This window comes from Narcine bancroftii, chromosome 9 (genome assembly GCF_036971445.1).
Source record: "Narcine bancroftii isolate sNarBan1 chromosome 9, sNarBan1.hap1, whole genome shotgun sequence".
NCBI lineage: Eukaryota > Metazoa > Chordata > Chondrichthyes > Torpediniformes > Narcinidae > Narcine > Narcine bancroftii.
Window position 1 is genome coordinate 82795460 of NC_091477.1, and position 19515 is coordinate 82814974.

At 39.1% G+C, this 19515-nt stretch overlaps 1 protein-coding gene across 1 annotated transcript in view; it reads right to left on the bottom strand.

Annotated features, from left to right (window-relative positions):
- Nucleotides 1–19515, bottom strand: part of LOC138742353 (calcium-binding protein 39) — a 75816-nt gene that overhangs the window by 13860 nt on the left and 42441 nt on the right. The window contains exons 3-6 of the mRNA XM_069896650.1: nucleotides 9867–10031; nucleotides 4879–4997; nucleotides 416–584; nucleotides 100–159 (exon numbers count right to left, since the gene is read on the bottom strand). Of these exons, the coding sequence (XP_069752751.1) occupies nucleotides 100–159; nucleotides 416–584; nucleotides 4879–4997; nucleotides 9867–10031 (513 nt within the window). The remainder of the gene's footprint in view (nucleotides 1–99; nucleotides 160–415; nucleotides 585–4878; nucleotides 4998–9866; nucleotides 10032–19515) is intronic.

The window sequence follows — 19515 nt, forward strand, 5'->3', positions numbered from 1 at the left end:
CCTTCGCACTTTAAGTGTCATTTTAATATCAAAACAATAAATGAGTAGAGCATTAACTGCTATAACTCCCACAACCAAATGCAGAATACTTTTACTTACTCTATCATAATATTGTTCCAAAAATTCTGCACTCAGTAGTTTATGCCGTGTAAGTAAATCCTGAAAATGAACCAGAGAAATTATAATTTAACAATCTCATTGCAAAAGAATAAATAAGTTGATACAAATTTTGAATTAAAAATTAGGATCAGTTAAAAAAATTAGTGGATTTTACAAAATAAATGTCAAACTTGTACTAAGTTATGTGGAATTGCTGATATATAACTCACACATTTTAATGCTCTGCATAAAGTGCCTTTGCAAGCAAGAATACAAAGCCAAATTAGCTGAGAAAAATAATTTTACTTCAAGCTACCTTGAATGTAGCAAATGCATCTGAAGCAATATCAAATGTTGACATTTCCACATATCTGAAGAAATCATAAAATGGCTCAGTACACAATATAATTTTTGCCAATGGTTCATGTCGAATACATTCCCGCAGCATGATGCCACAATTAAGGGCGATTTCTGGTGATTCGTACCTAAAAGAATACAAAAAATATATTTTTTTTAAAAAATGAGGGCAATTTTTCCCACAACCTGCAATATCAGTACATTTTATTTTAATTATCCAAGTATGGATTTTCCCATCTGCACTACCTTGGTTTGAATCTCCCTCATTCAATGCATCAATGAAGAGTATCTTTGCAAATAATAGACACACCAAATTCCTTTCTTACCTTTCCACTAATTTAATTATTTTAAAAACATAATTTTATAGCAATATTTGCATTGTAATGCTGCCACAAAACAACAAATTTTGTGACATGTTCATGACAATAAATTCCGATTCTGAATTCTGACAACGTTTTGAGCAATATTCATACTAAATCTTCAGTTGAACCATGGAGTAATGTGAATATCACTAATTTCAGTGCGACTCAGGATTTCCATGTAGCAGTGATAATAGGGTAGATGCAGTCTGAATGTTTATTAAATATTAAACTACCCTACTGTATCTTTGGAATGGCAATGAATATAGAACTCTGACCTGAAACTGGAATTTATATTGTTTAACATATCGTCGGCACATTGGTTTTCAATGAAGAGGTTCATTATCTCTTACATCACCTTTTATGTTGAGGTTCATTATCTCTTACATCACCTTTTATGTTTCTAAAACATTAGCAATAACAATATTTACTTTTATCTTGACACTTAACAGGAACTATTAACCAGTTTCTTGAACAGCAGTATGATAACAATTTATTTAAAAAAAATTATAGAATCAAAATATTTTTACCCATATCAAGTGCATGTATGAATTCAAGAAAATTATGCTGAAATTTGTAGCTTACAAGAGATAGAGTGCTGTTTTCTGCAATGATTATTGTAATCCTACAGTGTCTTTTAGAACTACTCAATGGAAACAGGTACATTTAATTATATTTGCATTTATTCCAAGAAACTCAAATGTACAAAGACATAGCAACAATTCTTCAGCAGTTTAAAAAGTCAATTGTAAATTAAAGATTATGGATTAAACATGCATCTTTGGCTGAATGATAAGTTAGAATTTAGCTCAGAGTATTTTTTTCTATTTGAGTAATAATGAGACACACCGCTCAAATTTTGCTAAGCCATTCTCATGCCTGTCAAACCATTGGGTGACATGATCTCAGAGTGATGGAGTCATAGAGCTATGCAGCCCATGGAGGACCTTCAGCCCGGTTCTTCTATGACTACATAGTTACCCATGTGAGCTAGTGTTATTTACCTTCATTTGGTCCATATCCCTCAAAAGCTTTCCTATCCATTTAACTGCATTAATATTTTTAAAATTTTGTAATTGTACCCATGTCTACCTCTTTATCTGGCAGTTTGTTTCATAATACATCCCACCATCTGCATGAAGATCCCATTTAAAATATTTCCCCCTAACATCAAAACCTATGCCCTCTGATTTTATATTCCCATATCCTGAGTAAAATGCTATGTATGTTTTCCCTCAAAATTGTGCCCATTTCTATAGTCTTATTCTTCCAATCCCAGAAACAACCTCATGAATTTTTTTTGCTGCCTTTCCAGTTTAATAATCCTTCCTAAAGGATGGCATTCAGAACTGCAGTTTTCCAAATGTGGCCTTACCAATGTTCTGTCCAGCTGTAATACAACTTCCCTATTCCTGTACTCAATGCCCTGACTGCTGACAACCATCTTCTTCATTTGGCTGGAACTGCTGTAACAGCAACGCTACCATTGGTGCAGACCCATGAGAGTGGAGACACAGCACTGCTCCAAAGGGTTCAACCATCCAGTTCTAATGCCAGCAGTTGCATACAGGGTTTAAAAGGTTTGTTAATGGAGCAGATTGTGGTTGTAAGTAAAATCCTGCAACCATGGAGGTTATTGCCCAAGAAGGTCAGTGTCTGTGCTCAGCAGGGACTACAGGGGATGGTAGACTTCAAGGAGCAGGGGGCTGGCACATAGCACCAAAAAAAAGGAAGAACAGGCCTACTGAGAAAGAGAAGCAGAGGAGGTCTCTACCAGGAAATTGACCATGGCAGTGAGCCAGTGGTCAGGGCTGCAGGGTGCTGGAGAATAGCTCATGGAAACCAGGTATTAGAATTTGGAATTCGAGAGGGTGCTGAGGGTAAGGGCTCCTGAAGGGCCTCGGATGCAGAAGGCTTCCTGATTGTGTTAGAGATCTGGAACTGGAGCTCAGTTTACTGATAAATCAAACAGGAATCTACGCTTCGCAAAAGCTGTGGGAAGGTGAATCCATGAACACTCAGTGACTCTGAAGGGACTCTCTTTTGATTCTGTTCTTCTTTTACTGTAAGTGGCACCAGGCAATACCATTGGTGACTCTTTGCTTGCCTTCTGACTGGCAGAATGCAATTTTGTTCTGTACTATTACATGACAATAAAGGAATCTTGAATCATCGACCCGTGCATCCTATCAGGGTATCAGTTACCTGTATCCAAAATTCAGAAAGTCAAACTGCACGAGATCCAGAGTGAATTGGCCAATTGGATACAAAATTGGCTTGATGTTAGGAGCCAGATATTGGTGCTGGAGGTTTGTTATTCAGACTGGAAGCCTGAATAATGTACCTCAGGGACCAGTGGTGAGTCCATTGGACAATGAACGTGTCTATCTCAGATTACAATGGGATCTGGATCAACTGGGAAAGTGGGCCAAGAAAAGAATAATGAAATTTAATGTTGACAAAAACAAAGTGTTGCATTTTGGTAGGTTAAACTAGGGCAAATTAACTGAGATCTAGGGGTACAGATACACAATTCCATGCAACTGTGAGCATAGAAGATGGAGATGGTGTGGTGAAGATTGCATTTGTGAAGATGGAGATGGTGTGGTGAAGATTGCATTTGGCATACTTGCTTTCAGCAGTCAGGACATTGCATACAGGAGCTGGGAGGTCATGCTTCAACTGTACAAGATGTTGGTGAGATCACTCAGAGAATTGTACAATGCACAAAAGTGCTGAATAAACTCAGATCAGCATCTATAGGAGGTAGAGAAACCAAGATTTTTGGCCTGAGTCCTTAGTCTTTCTATAGATGCTGCTGTACCTGCTGAGTTTCTCCAGCATGTTTGTGTATTGCAATACAATCACAACATCTGCAGACTTTCCTGCTTAACTCAAAGATTTGTCCAAAGTTCGGGTTTCCAGCTACAGGAAACAGAATTGTCATGAACATGTCACAGAATTCGTTGTTTTGCACCAGCGTCACAGTGCAAACGTTTATATAAACCACCTTACAAAATAAATTAAAGTAGTGCAAGAAAAAGTAAAAGGATACGTGTCATTAAGCTGAAATGGGTGCAGAAAAGATTGACGAGAATGTTGCCAGGATTGGTGCCCTTCAGTTACAAGGAGAGGCAGGGACCCCCCCTCCCCCGCCCCCCCTAAACTTAAAGGCTCAGGAGTGGCTTTGTAGAGGTATATTAAATCTTTTTCCCACTACAGGTGAACATAGATTTAAAGAGGAAAGATGATTTAAAAGGGATAGGAGGGGCTTTTCTTTTAAAAAAGCATAGAAGGTAGCAGCCAGCTCTGATTCATTGGCTCACGACTTGTCTCAGGCCTCCAGTCTTAAAAATACCCCTCTACCTTTTGTTTAACACAGTGGTTCTCAACCTTTTCCTTTCCACTCACATACCACTTTAAGTACTCCCTATGCCATAGATGCTCTGTAATTACTAAGGGATTACTTAAGTTGGTATGTGGGTAGAAATAAAAAGTTTGAAAACCACTATTTTAATCGTACCTAATTGACTCAATATGTGCACAGTTTCATAACTCCAAAGGAAATGGGCTAATGACACTTTCTCTCAAGCAAAAAATTTCAGTAACAATTGGGTCTAGAGCAGTGATTTTCAACTTTCCCTTCCCACTGACATACCACTTTAAGCAATCCTTTACTAATCAGAGCACTTACAGCATAGGGATTACTTAAAGTGGTATGTGAGTGGAAAGAAAAAGGTTGAGAACCATTTGTCTGTATCGGATTGGCTTTCTCGTTCTGGATCCTTTATGATCCAGCCTCTGAACAAGCCTACCTTATGGAACCATCGGAAAGGCCTTGATAAAGAACACATAGTTAACAATTGCTGTCCTGCCACAGAATCCATGCTGGTCAATGCAAGTGATACTTAGTCCAGATAATAAAGCGGAATCACTATATTTTGCCTGTTTGCAGGTTAATCCTTGCCAACTCTTCTGACTGGAATGAGAATTTGTTGCAAGAAAATTATTCAAAAACATCTGCAGCACATCTATTATGCATACAAAAAAATAGCTGACACACCCTTTAAGTAACATAAATAATATATTTTGCTGAGTACAGATGTATTCCACTGTGGGTGTACGTGTCCCAATCTGTCTTCTCAGAATATTGTTAAAAATCTGAGCCACATCTTTCTTGCCCTATGAATAATAAGAGAAAAAAAATTAGATACGAGTCCTGAACTGATGGGGGGGAAAAAAAAAATCAAGACTGGAGGTCATAGTTACTCCCTTGATACTGGACCATAATCACACTCAACTGTTGTGGATTCTGGCAGGCAACCAAAAGGCAGCATGGATGGAGGTATTAATTTAATAGTACATGTGGGTAACAAGAGGGTAACAAACACCCTCTTGTTACTAACAAACAAATTCTTAATTTCTTCACACACTGGCTTCCAACTTAATAAACTGCACTTTTAGATATGTACATTTTTCCACTAAATTATCTTACAAGGGGAAAGAAAAGACACCTCATCATCTAAAGCTACAAAATATACAGTGAAAAATACAAAGACCTGTAACTTAGAGGTGGACAAGCCATTGTCCTTTTAAATTTTCCATTTCAACTTTCTCCACTTACCTTTCTTCAACATCTCCTCAGCCACATTTACATTATTTGTCTGACACCAGGAACATTGAGGCTAATGCAAGGAAAAAAGGTATATGCCAATTATAGGCAGCTGGGTTTAAACAGATTCCTTGAATAGTACAAGGGATGCAATAATTCACTTAAGAGGGAAAGCACACGGAGAATCCTAAAAATACAAGTATAGTCCAAGCAAAAGGGTAACTAGAAAGAGAATAGGCCCCCTGAAGAACCAATATGGTCATCTGTGTGGAACCACAGCAGATTGGTGGAGTCTTGAATATTTTGCACCTGCATTCACTGTGGAGAATGCCATTGAAGCCAAGGAATGAAGGGAAAGGAGTACAAACTCTTGCAACACATACATGTTATATAAGTAATTTTGGATGTCTTAAAATACATAAAGATGGATAAAAACCCAGTATTTGATCAAAGTACATGCTTGGAATATTATGCAAAGGTAGGGAAGATAGTGCAGAAGTTCTAGTAGAGACAGTTGGTTCATTTCTAGCTATTTGGTGAGGTTCCACAAGAATGGAGGGTTGTTAATGTTGTGCCTTAATTTAAGTAGGACTGCAAGGACGAGTCAGGAAACAACAGGTCAGTGAGCCAAACATTAGTGGTGGGGAAGTGAATGGAGAAGATACTGAGGCAAGATCTGAAAGCATTTGAAAGACAAGGACTGATTAGGGACAGTCCATTCGATTTTGTGTGTGGGAAATTGTCTCACAAATTTTACTGAGTTTTTTTTGAAGATCTGACCAAGAGAATCGATAATGGCAGGGTAGTAGACATCGTAAACTTGGAGTTCATCAAAGCTTTTGACAAAGTCCAGCATGGTACACTATTCTGAAAGATTGAATCACATGGGATTGAGGTGGAGATGACCACTTGGATACAGAATTTGGCTTGATGGTAGGAGTTAGAGGATGGTAATGGAGCATTATTATTCGGATTGGAGGTCTATGGCCTGTGGTATGCTGCAGGATTGGTGTTGGCTCCACTGTTGTTTGTCATCCATATTAACAGCTTGGATGGTAATGTAGTTTGTGTGGCAAGTTGTGGATGATACCAAAATTTGTGGTATCGTAAACAATGAAGAGGTCATCCGAGATTACAAGAGAATCTAAATTAAAAGGAAAAATGGACCAAAGAATGAATGATGATACTTAACTCAGTACAAGTGTGAAGTATTGCATTTTGGTAGATTAAACCAGGGCAAGATGCAATACAAATGGTAGTACCTTGAAAGTGGTGACATGGGTAAACAGGATGATGAAGGCAATTTTTGGCATGCTTACCTTCATTGGTCAGGGAATTGGGTACAGGACCTCAATGTTGCAATAGTACAAGATATTGGTGACATCCCATTTAGAATATTGGGCATAGTTCTGGTCACTCAAGCTATAGAAAAAATGTAATTAAGCTGGAAATAGCACAGGAAAGATTCAAAGAATAATAGTGGGAATGGGGAATGAGTTATAGAGAAAGACTGGTTAGGCTGGGATTTTTCTCCTTGAATATAAGAGAGGGTTGAAGAGGTATACAAAATCATGACAGAATCTGTAAGGTAAATCCTGTAAAGTCCCTGATTTTATAGTATTTACCTTTGGGGACTGGTTGATGCTGGATAAGTAAATTTTCCAGTTGCTTGAAATTGCGTGTTGCATGACTGATGAATTAAAAGTTAAACGCACCAAATTAAAATTTTTGCATTTTTTACCTATTTATTTTTTGGGTTTTTTTTTGCTGGTTGCTTGAATTCCAGATAACAGGAGTTTTGCTGTTGTCAAAATCTTTCTTCCAAGGTAGGGGAATCTAAAACTTAAAAGGGATAGATTTAAGGCGAGACAGAAAGAGATTCGAGGAGCTGCCAGAGGAACTGGTGGAGATGTAATGTTTAAAAGACAGATACATAGGAAGGAATTGTTTGGAAAGATAGGAGTCATATGAAGGCAAATGGAACTAGATTAGAGGGGTAACTTGGTTAGCAAAAACAAGTTGAACTGAATGGCCTGTTTCTACACCATAAAACTGACCTCCCTTCCAAGACCTTTTGTCAGACCTCTCAACTCACCTCAATTCAACACTGGATCTGCTTTGTTGCCAAATTCCTCTGACACCATGTTAATCATATATCCAATGTACCTTTCAATGTTTACATCTAATGTCAATTGGTTTAATAAATTATCTTACACATTCCAAAATATCCACATCATTTCTCTCTTCAAATAACATGTTCACCATGTTAGTCTCCCCAGCAAATAGCAAGGCATTCATTTATTATTTGCTATTTTGTTTTCTCCAGCCAGCGTATTCATACAACTGAGTTCCTATGCGGTGTCAGTAAATTATTGTTCTACATTTCTTGATGTCGCTACACCTTCAGAAATATTTATCTTTGCTTCTTCAGAAACTTTTTCTTCACCTTTGTACTAATGAACTTTGTTTATAACTCCAAGATTACTCTGTTTGAATCATTCATATATGATTCATATGACTGTTGCAATATGGTTAGTTTTATTTCTGATGGACTCTATTGATCACCATTTTAAATGTTTTTCACATGTCACTGTGCCATGACTGCAAGTCTTTCAGTTTATTTTGCCTCCTGAAAGTCAATGCTCCCACTATCCTTCAAAATTCACTGTAATTAAAGTACAGGTACACAATCCTTTATCTGGAACCCTTGGGGGAGAGTGTGTTCCGAATTTTGGATTTTTCCGGATTTCAGAACAAAAGCCAGCTGCCCCAGATCTAAGCCCACCCGAATTGTGCTGCCGTATCCACCCCCTTCCAGTCGCGCTGGCATCTCTCCCACCCACTCGCCTGAATCATAATGCTCCCTCTCCCGCCTGCCCAAATCGCGCTGTCATCTCTCTCTCCTCCCCCCACCCAACTTAGTTGCGCTGCTGTCTCCCTCTCTCTCTCTCTTCCCCCCACCCCCCTCACCTGTATGAGCACCAGGAAAAAAGTGTCATTTTTTGGAGCTTTCTGGATATTAGATGTCCGGATAATGGATCGTGTACCTATATTTCTGAACATTCCTTAGTATCGGAGCATCTCGGCCAAAAGTTCCCAATGTGGTCTCTCCATTATGGCAGTGTTGCCTTCTTTGGTTGGACCACTAGCAGTGGGCAAGAAATGAGTCCTGAGTGCATTATCACCCACATCTATTTGGTCAAATCTTTGTCATTTAGTTTAGCTAGATTCTTCAATGATGAGATGCTACATCCTCATCTCACATCAGTCTATTTTTTCTACTTCCTTACCTGTTATCAGATAACTGAACAATCTGAATGCTTATGTTACCTGCTAATTCTCAAGAAATAGCAGGAATGATCATTTCAGCCCCTTGTGGCCTGCTGATCTTTTACCTCAGCACTGCTTTCCTGTATCATTCCATATTGCTGAATGCCTTTTATCTAAAAAAAACTAACAGAATAATATCTTGCTTATTGGGGGTCACAACATGAAGCAAAAGGACATCCTTAGCAAGTGAGAGATACCTTTTATCTAAAATGTTCAACTTAACGTTAGCTCAAAGTCATGCAAGCTGAAGTATTCAACATAATCTTACTGCTCTGAATAGTTGCCAGATGTCCAGTATCCTGACTGATTTGCATAATCTTCCATTTTTCTCCAGCTCAAAAATTGAATCCATACATATAATAGATTAGTGTTGTCAGGCTTTGGTGCAAAATTCCAAAGATTCAGACCTTTCAGAAGAAATTCCTCATCTTAAATCTCAATGCAAAAACTAGCTTCTTCCTAAATTATCTACTGAGAATATTCCACATTTAGGTCAAGAAAACATGAAGAAGATTGTTGAAATTCACATGGAACCAAATAGGGAATGTTGGTTGCTCTCATTGTTTTCATCACTAATGAATTGTACTACATTATATTTGGGGCATTGGGTTTTGCTTTCTAAAAAGAAAACTTGAATCAAAGCAAATTTAATCACACAATTAAAATAATAACCAACATTGGAGTTATTTTCCACCTTTTCCAAACTATTATGCAAGTATTTTAATATTTAATTGAGCTATTGGCTTGAAACCTTATATCAGTTGATAAAATATGCAAACCAAAAGCAGAAGTAGTTGAAACACTCAGCAGATTAGGGATTTATGACAGAGGGTCCCAGACCTGAAACACTTTCTCTTTCCATACATGCTGCCTGCACTGTTGAGTATTTCGAGCATTTTGCTTTAATTTTCAGATTTCCAGCACCCACGGTTTTTTTTGATTGTCATCTATTGTATAAATAAAACCGAAAGGATACAAAGCATTCCAGAAAAGGCACCCCAATTTGTACAATATTTGGTTTTGTCAAATTTGTCTGAGAAAATGTAATATATACATTTGTACATTTTAAAGAAAACTACTTTATTCCTGAATGCCATTTCTCTTCTCACCTCAAAGTCAATGAGTTGCAAATCTGCTATCAAAGTACTAAGAAGACCACTGTTGTACAGCTCCTGAGCAAGCTGTGCTACTGTTTCAGTTTGGGGTTCTTTCTCATTTGTTCCGTACAAGATTTCTTTCATGGCCACCAAATTCTTTGATACTTCTTCTGTTGCCTAATCAGAAAACAAAGACATTCTCTTATCAGCAGACATTTTCTTTAAAAATTGGCTATTTCTAAGAAATGCTTGTCAGTGGTGCACATAACATTCCTACTCCCAAAGAGCTTTACACCATTCCCAAGATTCTTCAAACAAAATTATTTTTGTTTTAAAACATACAAAATGTGTGCTCCATTTACTTGTTTTGTACAATTCACAAGAGATTAACTTGTACATCAATGGCACCTACTTGCAATTCAAATGCAGTAAGACATCAATTTGTCACTTGTCATGATGAGGATGAAAAAAACTGCTTGTAAGAGATAAACAGAAAAGGCAGCCAAGTTGTGTCAAAAACAAATTGGTGGCAACACTGAGCAAGTTATGCAAGATCTGTGGCACAGTGGAAGAGCCAGAGCTACTGCCTAACCATTCCATCTGTCCAATTTAAATCCTGATTTCAGGTACGATATGGAGTTTGAACATTCCACATGTGGCCACATAGATTTCCTCAGGGTGCTCTGGTTTACTTCTGCATCCCAAGGTGTGGAACTTCATTGGTTAATTGACTACAGTAAATTGACCTTAATATGTAGTTGAATGGTAGCGACTAAATGGATGGGAATATTGGGAGAATAAAAAGGTATTAATGTAGGATTAGTACAAATTGGTATTAAATGATCAACATGGATTCACCAGACTGAATGGCTTGTTTCTGTGATAGAGGACCCTATAACTAAAAAGAGCTAACATTTCAGGTCAATGACCGTATTTTTTTGATGAAAGATTAACCTGAAATATGAACTTACTTTGCATGGATGCTGTCCTGCCTGAGTGTCTCCAGTATTTTCCGACTTATTTTAGATTTCCAGCACCTATAATATTTTGCTTTTGAAAATATACTTGGTGCCTCTTAGCAATGCTATTAAGATGACAGAGGACACGATCTGGGTTTAATAATGACTAAATGCACAGGTGTCAGATTCAAGGTTCCTTTTAAGGTCATAAAAACAAGTGTACAATTTTACATCTTAAATGCACATACTTTCCAGGAAGGCAGAAGAGGTTTGGATTTTTTTTTTGTGCAGCCATAACTTCTTTTCCAAATCACAACCACTATCAATTGACTGAAATTAAAAAAAAAGTTATTGAAAAGTGAAGAACTTTAAAGTTAGGTTTGAAAATCATTCAAACACAGCATGGGTGTGCATTCCCCGAGAAGAGAAAGTTTAAAACTGGGGTTTAAAAGCACAGAACTGATAAAAACGGTAATATTTAGCATCACCTTCCCTATTGCAAGAGTGCCTCTTTGGCCATGGTATCTTCCTCACATATAGAGGCTTTAATCACAAAGTTGCAATTCATCTTAAATTGGTTTAAAATAGATGTTCTGGGCATGAATGTTTCCTTTTAACCATTCTCCAATAGCCCAGGACAGTATTTCTCAAATGGTGGTCCATTGGACTGTAACACACAATCTGCCAGTTCATTGTAGGTGGTCTACACCAATTATACATATTCAATGAACAAATATGTAAAACAACATTGCAAATTTGATGACAAAAATAAGTGGTTCTCAAAAAGAGCTTGCCACCAATACAAACTTGGAAAGGGATCCAACTCACCAGCCAACCCCAAGCTCGTGATCCAACAGTGTATTCTAATTGGTCCACAGTATGTGAAGGAATAATTAAGGTGGTCTGTGGGTGAAAAAGTTCAGAACCACTGCTTCTGGAGGCTCAATTTCCCTATGAGATTGTGCTCTGCCATTTGAAATGTACTGGTTCAGAAAACTCCCCATGGCTGACAATACCAACAATTATTCAAGGAGAGACATCTAAATTCTTGGTTACCAATGAAAACACAGTAGCTTTTTTCCTGCTGGTTTAGTGGAAACATTTAAAAGGAGACCAAAATTGAAAAGCTGAATAAACAAGCATATTTACTTTTTTTTGCACAAAGGAAACCATCGATTCAGAAAACATGCTTTCACAAGAAACTTTGAGATATCCAACAATCACCCATTTTTAAATACTTCACTTGCCATTTTCTAATCACTTCCTCAAAGTTGATTAGAACTCATCTCAAATGTTTTTATTTTGCTGCAAAAAGGAAATGATTCAATACAATACCCATTTAGTATTGTCTGGTTAGTCACCATGTCTGATGTTATCCCTCCAATACAATACCCATTTAGTATTGCCTGGTTAGTCACCATGTCTGGTGTTAATCCCTCCAGCTTCTCCTTACTCTCTAGAGTGTAAGAAATACACTGTGAAATGAAAAATGTGATTCTTGTAGAAACTATTGGATGGTTAATCCTTCCACAGAGATTTAAAAAGTAGAAGCAACCAAATCAACGCAATCCAACTAAATACAGAAGGTTCATTTTTCTAATCTGATTTTTGGCAAGAAAAAGAGCCTTTCATTAGTTCAAGCCATCCCAAAGGTACCATATAGCCAATTAAGTACACAAGGGTACCCTCCAATGTAATTTAATGTAGAAAATGAGCAATGCAGACAACGTGCAGTCAAGCTGTACCTTGCAACTAAAGAAACCACAATTAATTTTAAAGTGTTGGTTAAGGGATAAATATTGGCCAGTTACCAAAATTTCCCTTCACTTCATTGAAGAATACAACTGGATCATGAGTGTCCACTTGAGACACGAGTTGGTCATATAGCACAGATCCTTTGGCTCACTCTCCCATGCTGAACACCAAGTATCTATCCATATTAATTCCACTTCCCAAGAGGTGCACCAAAGAAAAGGTACAAGGACTGCCTAAAGAAATCTCTTGGTGCCTGCCACATTGACCACCGCCAGTGGGCTGATAAAGCCTCAAACCGTGCATCTTGGCGCCTCACAGTTTGGCGGGCAGCAACCTCCTTTGAAGAAGACCGCAGAGCCCACCTCACTGACAAAAGGCAAAGGAGGAAAAACCCAACACCCAACCCCAACCAACCAATTTTCCCTTGCAACCGCTGCAATCGTGTCTGCCTGTCCCGCATCGGACTTGTCAGCCACAAACGAGCCTGCAGCTGACGTGGACTTTTTACCCCCTCCATAAATCTTCGTCCGCAAAGCCAAGCCAAAGAAGAAGATCAAGTAATACTGTAGTTATCACTCTGCCTCGCCTTCAGAGATGCTTCCCTTGTGGATGAAAAATTTCTTCAGTAGCGAGTGCTTGAATCTGCAATGTCTTGCTCAAGCAACTGTATTATCTGAGTCAAGATAGAGGCCAGTTTGATGGAAAATTACTTTCATGTTTAAAGTAATGCACTATTTTTGCTGTCAGAGATAAATAACTGAAGTTCAATCAAATATCCAAAAAAATTTAGGTTACGCTTAACTTGTTCAATAATTGCCATTAATTGTCACAATCATATTTAGTTATTCCAGATCTAAAAGGTCAAGAAAGTGAACTGAATATTGTTTCCTTTAATGTGTAAAGGTCTTTTCAGATTGCAGATCCACAAGTCTCAGGATTTGCATCATTTCTCTCCCCATCAATGCAGAGGTACCAATTTTGCATCAATTTTGTGTAAGCAGGTTGTGTAAGTGCAAGAAGGTGTACTAGAAATTATTAGAGGACGTGTACAATTTCATTCAGACTGTTAGAAATGTACTGTGAATGTTATCAACTGATTATGTTCAAAGTAGTTTTTGTGTGAATGATATAGGAAATTTGAGACCATTTCATCAAATATACAGTTTTGATAAAATATTTGTACTAAAGTTTTGCAAGAGCCAAAGATTACGAAGGCAAATTTTAAACCCAAAAGGGTACGAGTTAAGGGCAAAAAGGAAAAAAAATCGTAAACCTGGAACCCTCTCAATGAAATATGTATTTTTGTTTTAAAAACATGCTTCTGTGGCAGCACACATCCAGACGCAGGTGAACCAGCTCCGTGCTGTTACAGCCACGGCAGCGGACCAGTCATGTCAAGATGTCACCGTCAGGCGCTTCTTCACCTGTGCTCAAACGGGCCTCATACATGCACTCGGCTGCATTGTGATGTCACTGCCCATCTAATAAGGCACAGCGCAGGCTTTTCAAAAATAAACCACTGGAAGTGCAAGCAACTAACAGTGTGTAGTCTCCTCATTTCACTTCCTTTAGTAGCTACAGCTACAACTGGTGACCCCAACGAGCCCAGATGATTCTGGACTCTACACCATGGGCACTGCAGCAGTCAATGCAGTGGCTATGAAATTGCCAACCTTCTGCATGCTTTGCCCACGCACTGGGTTCGGGCAAGCAGAAGCGCAATTTCACCTTGGGTCATAAAGACCACAACCCGCATGGTGCCAGAGAGGTTCGTATGGCACAGTCTGAGGAAGCAAGTTGCCCAACTGGCCCGAAATTGCACCCAGCGTCAGACCTCCAAGGTCCACCGACATGTCAAGACCCATGTCCATTAGTTCAACCCTCCAAAAAGGCATTTTGAGCATATACATGTCAATATCATGGGTCCGCTATCCATCTCTCAGGACGCCCGGTACCTGCTATCTGTGGTAGATTACACCACAAGATGGCCAGAACCCATCCCGCTAAAAGACACTTCCATTGATTCCTGCACCAGGGCAGTGCCCATGCATTGGATTGCGAGGTTTGGGATACAAGCTCATATTACCACTGACAGAAGGACAGAGTTTACATCAGCACTGTGGACACAGCTAGCAACTCTCCTGGGCATTAAGCTGCATCACACCACCACCTACCACCCACAATCCAATGCCCTCGTAGAATACTTCCACACCTTGAAGTCAGCTCTTATGGCCCATTTAACCATCCCCAGCTGGGTGAATGAGCTCCCTTGGGTCCTTCTGGCCATCCAAACTGCATCCAAAGAGGACCAGAAGGCTTTCTCCATAGAATTGGTGTACAGCGCCCCATTAATCCTGTCAGGTTACTTCTTCCCACCGACCCAAGAAAGAGACACGGAGGGGAGAACAATGCTGCAGAAACTACGGGACAGGTTAGCCTCCTTTGCACCCCCCCCCCCCCCCATACCACGGGCGCCAGCCCGTGTCCATTCCTCATTAACCACAGACTTTGTTTTTGCCCGCTACGGACACCATTCTGCCCCCCCCCTCCAATGACCTCATGAGGGCTGTACAAAGTCCTATGCAGCACAGGTAAAACTTTCACGCTGGACATTTGGGGTAGGGAGGAACTGTTCACAGCTGACTGGCTGAAGCCAGTCGGTCATGCCAGCGCAACTCAAGCACTGGGGATGACCTCCCAAAGGTTCAGCCCCACTGTGCTCAGGGGTAATGCAATGCTAGTGCTGGTCCTGGGGAGGGCTGTGTGATGACACAGGTAAACCAGCTCTGCACGGTTATGGCCACGGCAGCGAAGCAGCCACATCAAGATGGCGCCGCCTATCGCATCTTCCTCCATGTTCAAACAGGCCGCACATGCACATTCGGCTGCGTTGTGACGTCACCACCCATGCATGGGCGGGACTTACAGACCACCTTATAAAGCGCAGCACGGGGTTTTCAAAAATAAACCTTTGGAAGTACAAGCGACTTACGGTGTGTAGTTTCATCATTTCACTTCTCTTTTTAAGCTACCACTACACTTCCTTGAATCGTGTGTTATCAATGCATTCCCTAATTCATGGAACGTTTCAAGCCCTTACTTTAGCTGCTTCATCTCTGTTTCAGATGTTTGGAAATAATTCATTCATTATAGTTTACAAGACCACAAAAATTCTTCATGAGTCACTTGAATCTTTATGAAATACAAGTCCGGGAGGGGAAAGATAACTTTAAGTTGTTTTGGCTTGAGTGGGCATTCCTAAACTGCAGGTGAGTCACTACAGAGGAACAATTGAGTTTTTAGGTTTAAGCCCAATACATCAAGTTCAAATTTATTGTCAGAGTACATAGATGACATCACATACAACCCTGAGATTCATGTTCCTGCAGGCCAGGCAGAATTTCTACTTAATGGTAGTGCAACAGTATTCATGCAAGACAAATTAAAATTGTTTCAATGTCTCCTGATGTATCAATCATGAACGGATTTTAAATAAAAATCAGCTCAACGGTACCCAATTTTAGTGTTCAAATTTTACAGCCATACAAACTATATGCATAATTACTCTCAACAACATCCATAATTTGCTGAAGAAACATCCACTGGCAAAGAATAATTATAATAACTTTAAATACAGATAACTAATATTTTGGTAGGATGGTTCTTGTATCTTAATGAACGAGAGCAAACAGATGTTTAATCTTCATATGCCTGTGAATTAATGTGCCTGTTTAACAAGGTTTCAAGCAAGCTTAGACAAATTAAAGGTCTTTCAACAGGAATCCCAACAATTATAAACAACAATTAAATGCCTCTTTGCTAACATTACATATTCATTTGCTTCTTATGAAATCCAAACTGCACTAAAAGTTTTAGACCACAACTCCTTCACAGATTCCTTCTATTTCACATAATAGAATTCAATTTTAAGGTGCACAGGGCAGTTATTATTTTCTGGATCAACTATGCTAATAAATTTGAACGCCCTTATTGGGTAGATTTGGAATTGAATTCCGCACAGAGGTATTCACTAGCCACTTTATTCAGAGCAGCTCTTCCTTTTACACTATCCAAGATTAGCAGGCATATTTTCAACCAAATACTTAAACATACATTACGGATTTGGTTTCAATTTCAGTAGTTTTATTTAAACTTGAAATGTTTTATTTTATCTAGTACTATTTATCTTAATTACTTTTTTCAACTGTCTATAATTGATCAAGCCTTCTCTTTTTGGAAGGTTAAAGAAATTGTTTCTTTTTCAGATTTGTTCATAGATGGTAGCTTAATGTCCTTTGAACAATTATCCAATAAATATATACCCAAGTCACATTTTTTAAGATACTTGCAAATACTTTACTGCTTAACTTTCCAGCATTGTACAGACCCGATCTGATTGATACATTTTTTTCATTTGAACTTTTCTCATAAGTATTTAATTGGTAACTTTTATTCAAGTTATTAAGATTGCAATCAAATTCTAATAACAAAATTAAAAGGGCCTGGGAAGAGGAAATTCAGTTACATCTTCCAGAGGAATCATGGGATAAGACTTTTGTATTGGTTAATACCTCTTCAATATGTGCTCGTCATTCTTTGATTAATTATAAAGTGGTACATCAGGCACATCAGTTGAAAGACAAATTGGCCCGTATTTTTTCTAACATTAGTCCTATTTGAGATAGATGTAAATCAGAAGTGGCTTCTCTAACTCATATGTTTTGGTCATGCCCTATGTTGGAGAGGTATTGAATAGATATTTTTAAGACTTTGTCAGCTATACTAGATATTAGTTTGCAACCTAACCCTTTGACTGCTCTTTTTGGAATTATAGTTTCAGAAGTGGGATGAGTTCCCACTTCCACAGATTGGGTTGTAGCCTTTGTTGGTTAAAAGAGCTATTTTATTTAAATGGACAGATTCTAATCCACCTACTTTGACTCAATGGTTCTCACAAATTATGTCATGTTTAAGTTTTGAAAAAATTAGGTGTTGTACATTTGATACTTCTGTTAAATTTGAAGGCAGTCCTTGTAGAGGTACAAGGACTGCCTAAAGAAATCTCTTGGTGCCTGCCACATTGACCACCGCCAGTGGGCTGAAATCACCTCAAACCGTGCATCTTGGCGCCTCACAGTTCGGCGGGCAGCAACCTCCTTTGAAGAAGACCGCAGAGCCCACCTCATTGACAAAAGACAAAGGAGGAAAAACCCAACACCCAACCCCAACCCACCAATTTTCCCTTGCAACTGCGTCTGCCTGTCCTGCATCGACTTGTCAGCCACAAACGAGCCTGCAGCTGACGTGGACAATTACCCCTCCATAAATCTTCGTCCGCGAAGCCAAGCCAAAGAAGATAAATTTGAAGAGACTTGGTGACCTTTTATAAATTATATCCACATGACTTAGTTAGTATAACTATTTTCCTTTCTGGAATATATTTAATTTTATTTATTTTCTCTTTGTTGGTGAAGACCAGGAGATTAATTTTTATTAATAAAATCTCAGGATAGGCTGCCCAGTCTCTTTTCTCTTCGACTAGGTGGGGTTTCCTACAATAAAAATTATTCATTTTTTTTGAAGATTTCAGTTTGAGGAGATGAGAACATATTCACTAATTGTGGTGTAATGCAATATGTTCTATCATATTGATGTCATATAGTGATATTTGTTTTCCTCCTTGATGATGTACTCCTATTCGCATTATGCATTGTTTACCTATAATATGATTAATAAAGAGATTGAAAAAAGTGCACAGGACAAAGCTCCTAAAACCTTGAGTCTGTCCTTCACACAAAGCCCAGGTTAACCTAAAAATTGCCATAGCTGGGTATTCCACTACAAATAATTCAGTCTTGTCACCCAAAGTCTTTCTACCATCATCAAGGCACACAGAATACCTTTAGCTTGTCAAAACATTCAAGTTATCCAAGAGGAAGCATCTTGATCAACTGCCTCCCACTGGACCAAAATGGTAGTATGTACCATCTCCAAAATGAATTACAATTACTGGTCACAGAGATGTTTTTGAAGCAGCCATGACCTAAAGTTTTTAACCAGTTAGAAGCACAAAGACAGCATGTGTATTCCAACTCTAGCATCAACAGGTTTCACATCAAATTGTGCTCCGCCCTGATCATCACAGATTATAAGTGCTAGATTTCTCAACATTCAGTGAGGAGGTCTTCCTCTGGTAATGTGATGTCAATTGTGCAAATCCAATTTAAGGTTAACCAGTGTGGTTCATAATGCTGCCATGTCCAATTTGTGAGGGTAACGTTCTGACATGCTGTTTAGTTTGTTCATGGATACCATACTCATAATCAGAACTCAGAACTGCGATGCGGGACAGGCAGACACGGTTGCAGGGGAAAATTGGTTGGTTGGGGTTGGGTGTTGGGTTTTTCCTCCTTTGTCTTTTTTCAGTGAGGTGGGCTCTGCGGTCTTCTTGAAAGGAGGTTGCTGCCCGCCGAACTGTGAGGCCCCAAGATGCACGGTTTGAGGCGATATCAGCCCACTGGCGGTGGTCAATGTGGCAGGCACCAAGAGATTTCTTTAGGCAGTCCTTGTACCTCTTCTTTGGTGCACCTCTGTCACGGTGGCCAGTGGAGAGCTCGCCATATAACACGATCTTGGGAAGGCGATGGTCCTCCATTCTGGAGACGTGACCTACCCAGCGCAGTTGGATCTTCAGCAGCGTGGATTCGATGCTCTCGGCCTCTGCCATCTCGAGTATTTCGATGTTATGGGTGAATCCGCTCCAATAATGTTGAGGATGGAGCGGAGACAACGCTGGTGGAAGCGTTCTAGGAGCCGTAGGTGATGTCGGTAGAGGACCCATGATTCGGAGCCGAACAGGAGTGTGGGTATGACAACGGCTCTGTATTCGCTAATCTTTGTGAGGTTTTTCAGTTGGTTGTTTTTCCAGACTCTTTTGTGTAGTCTTC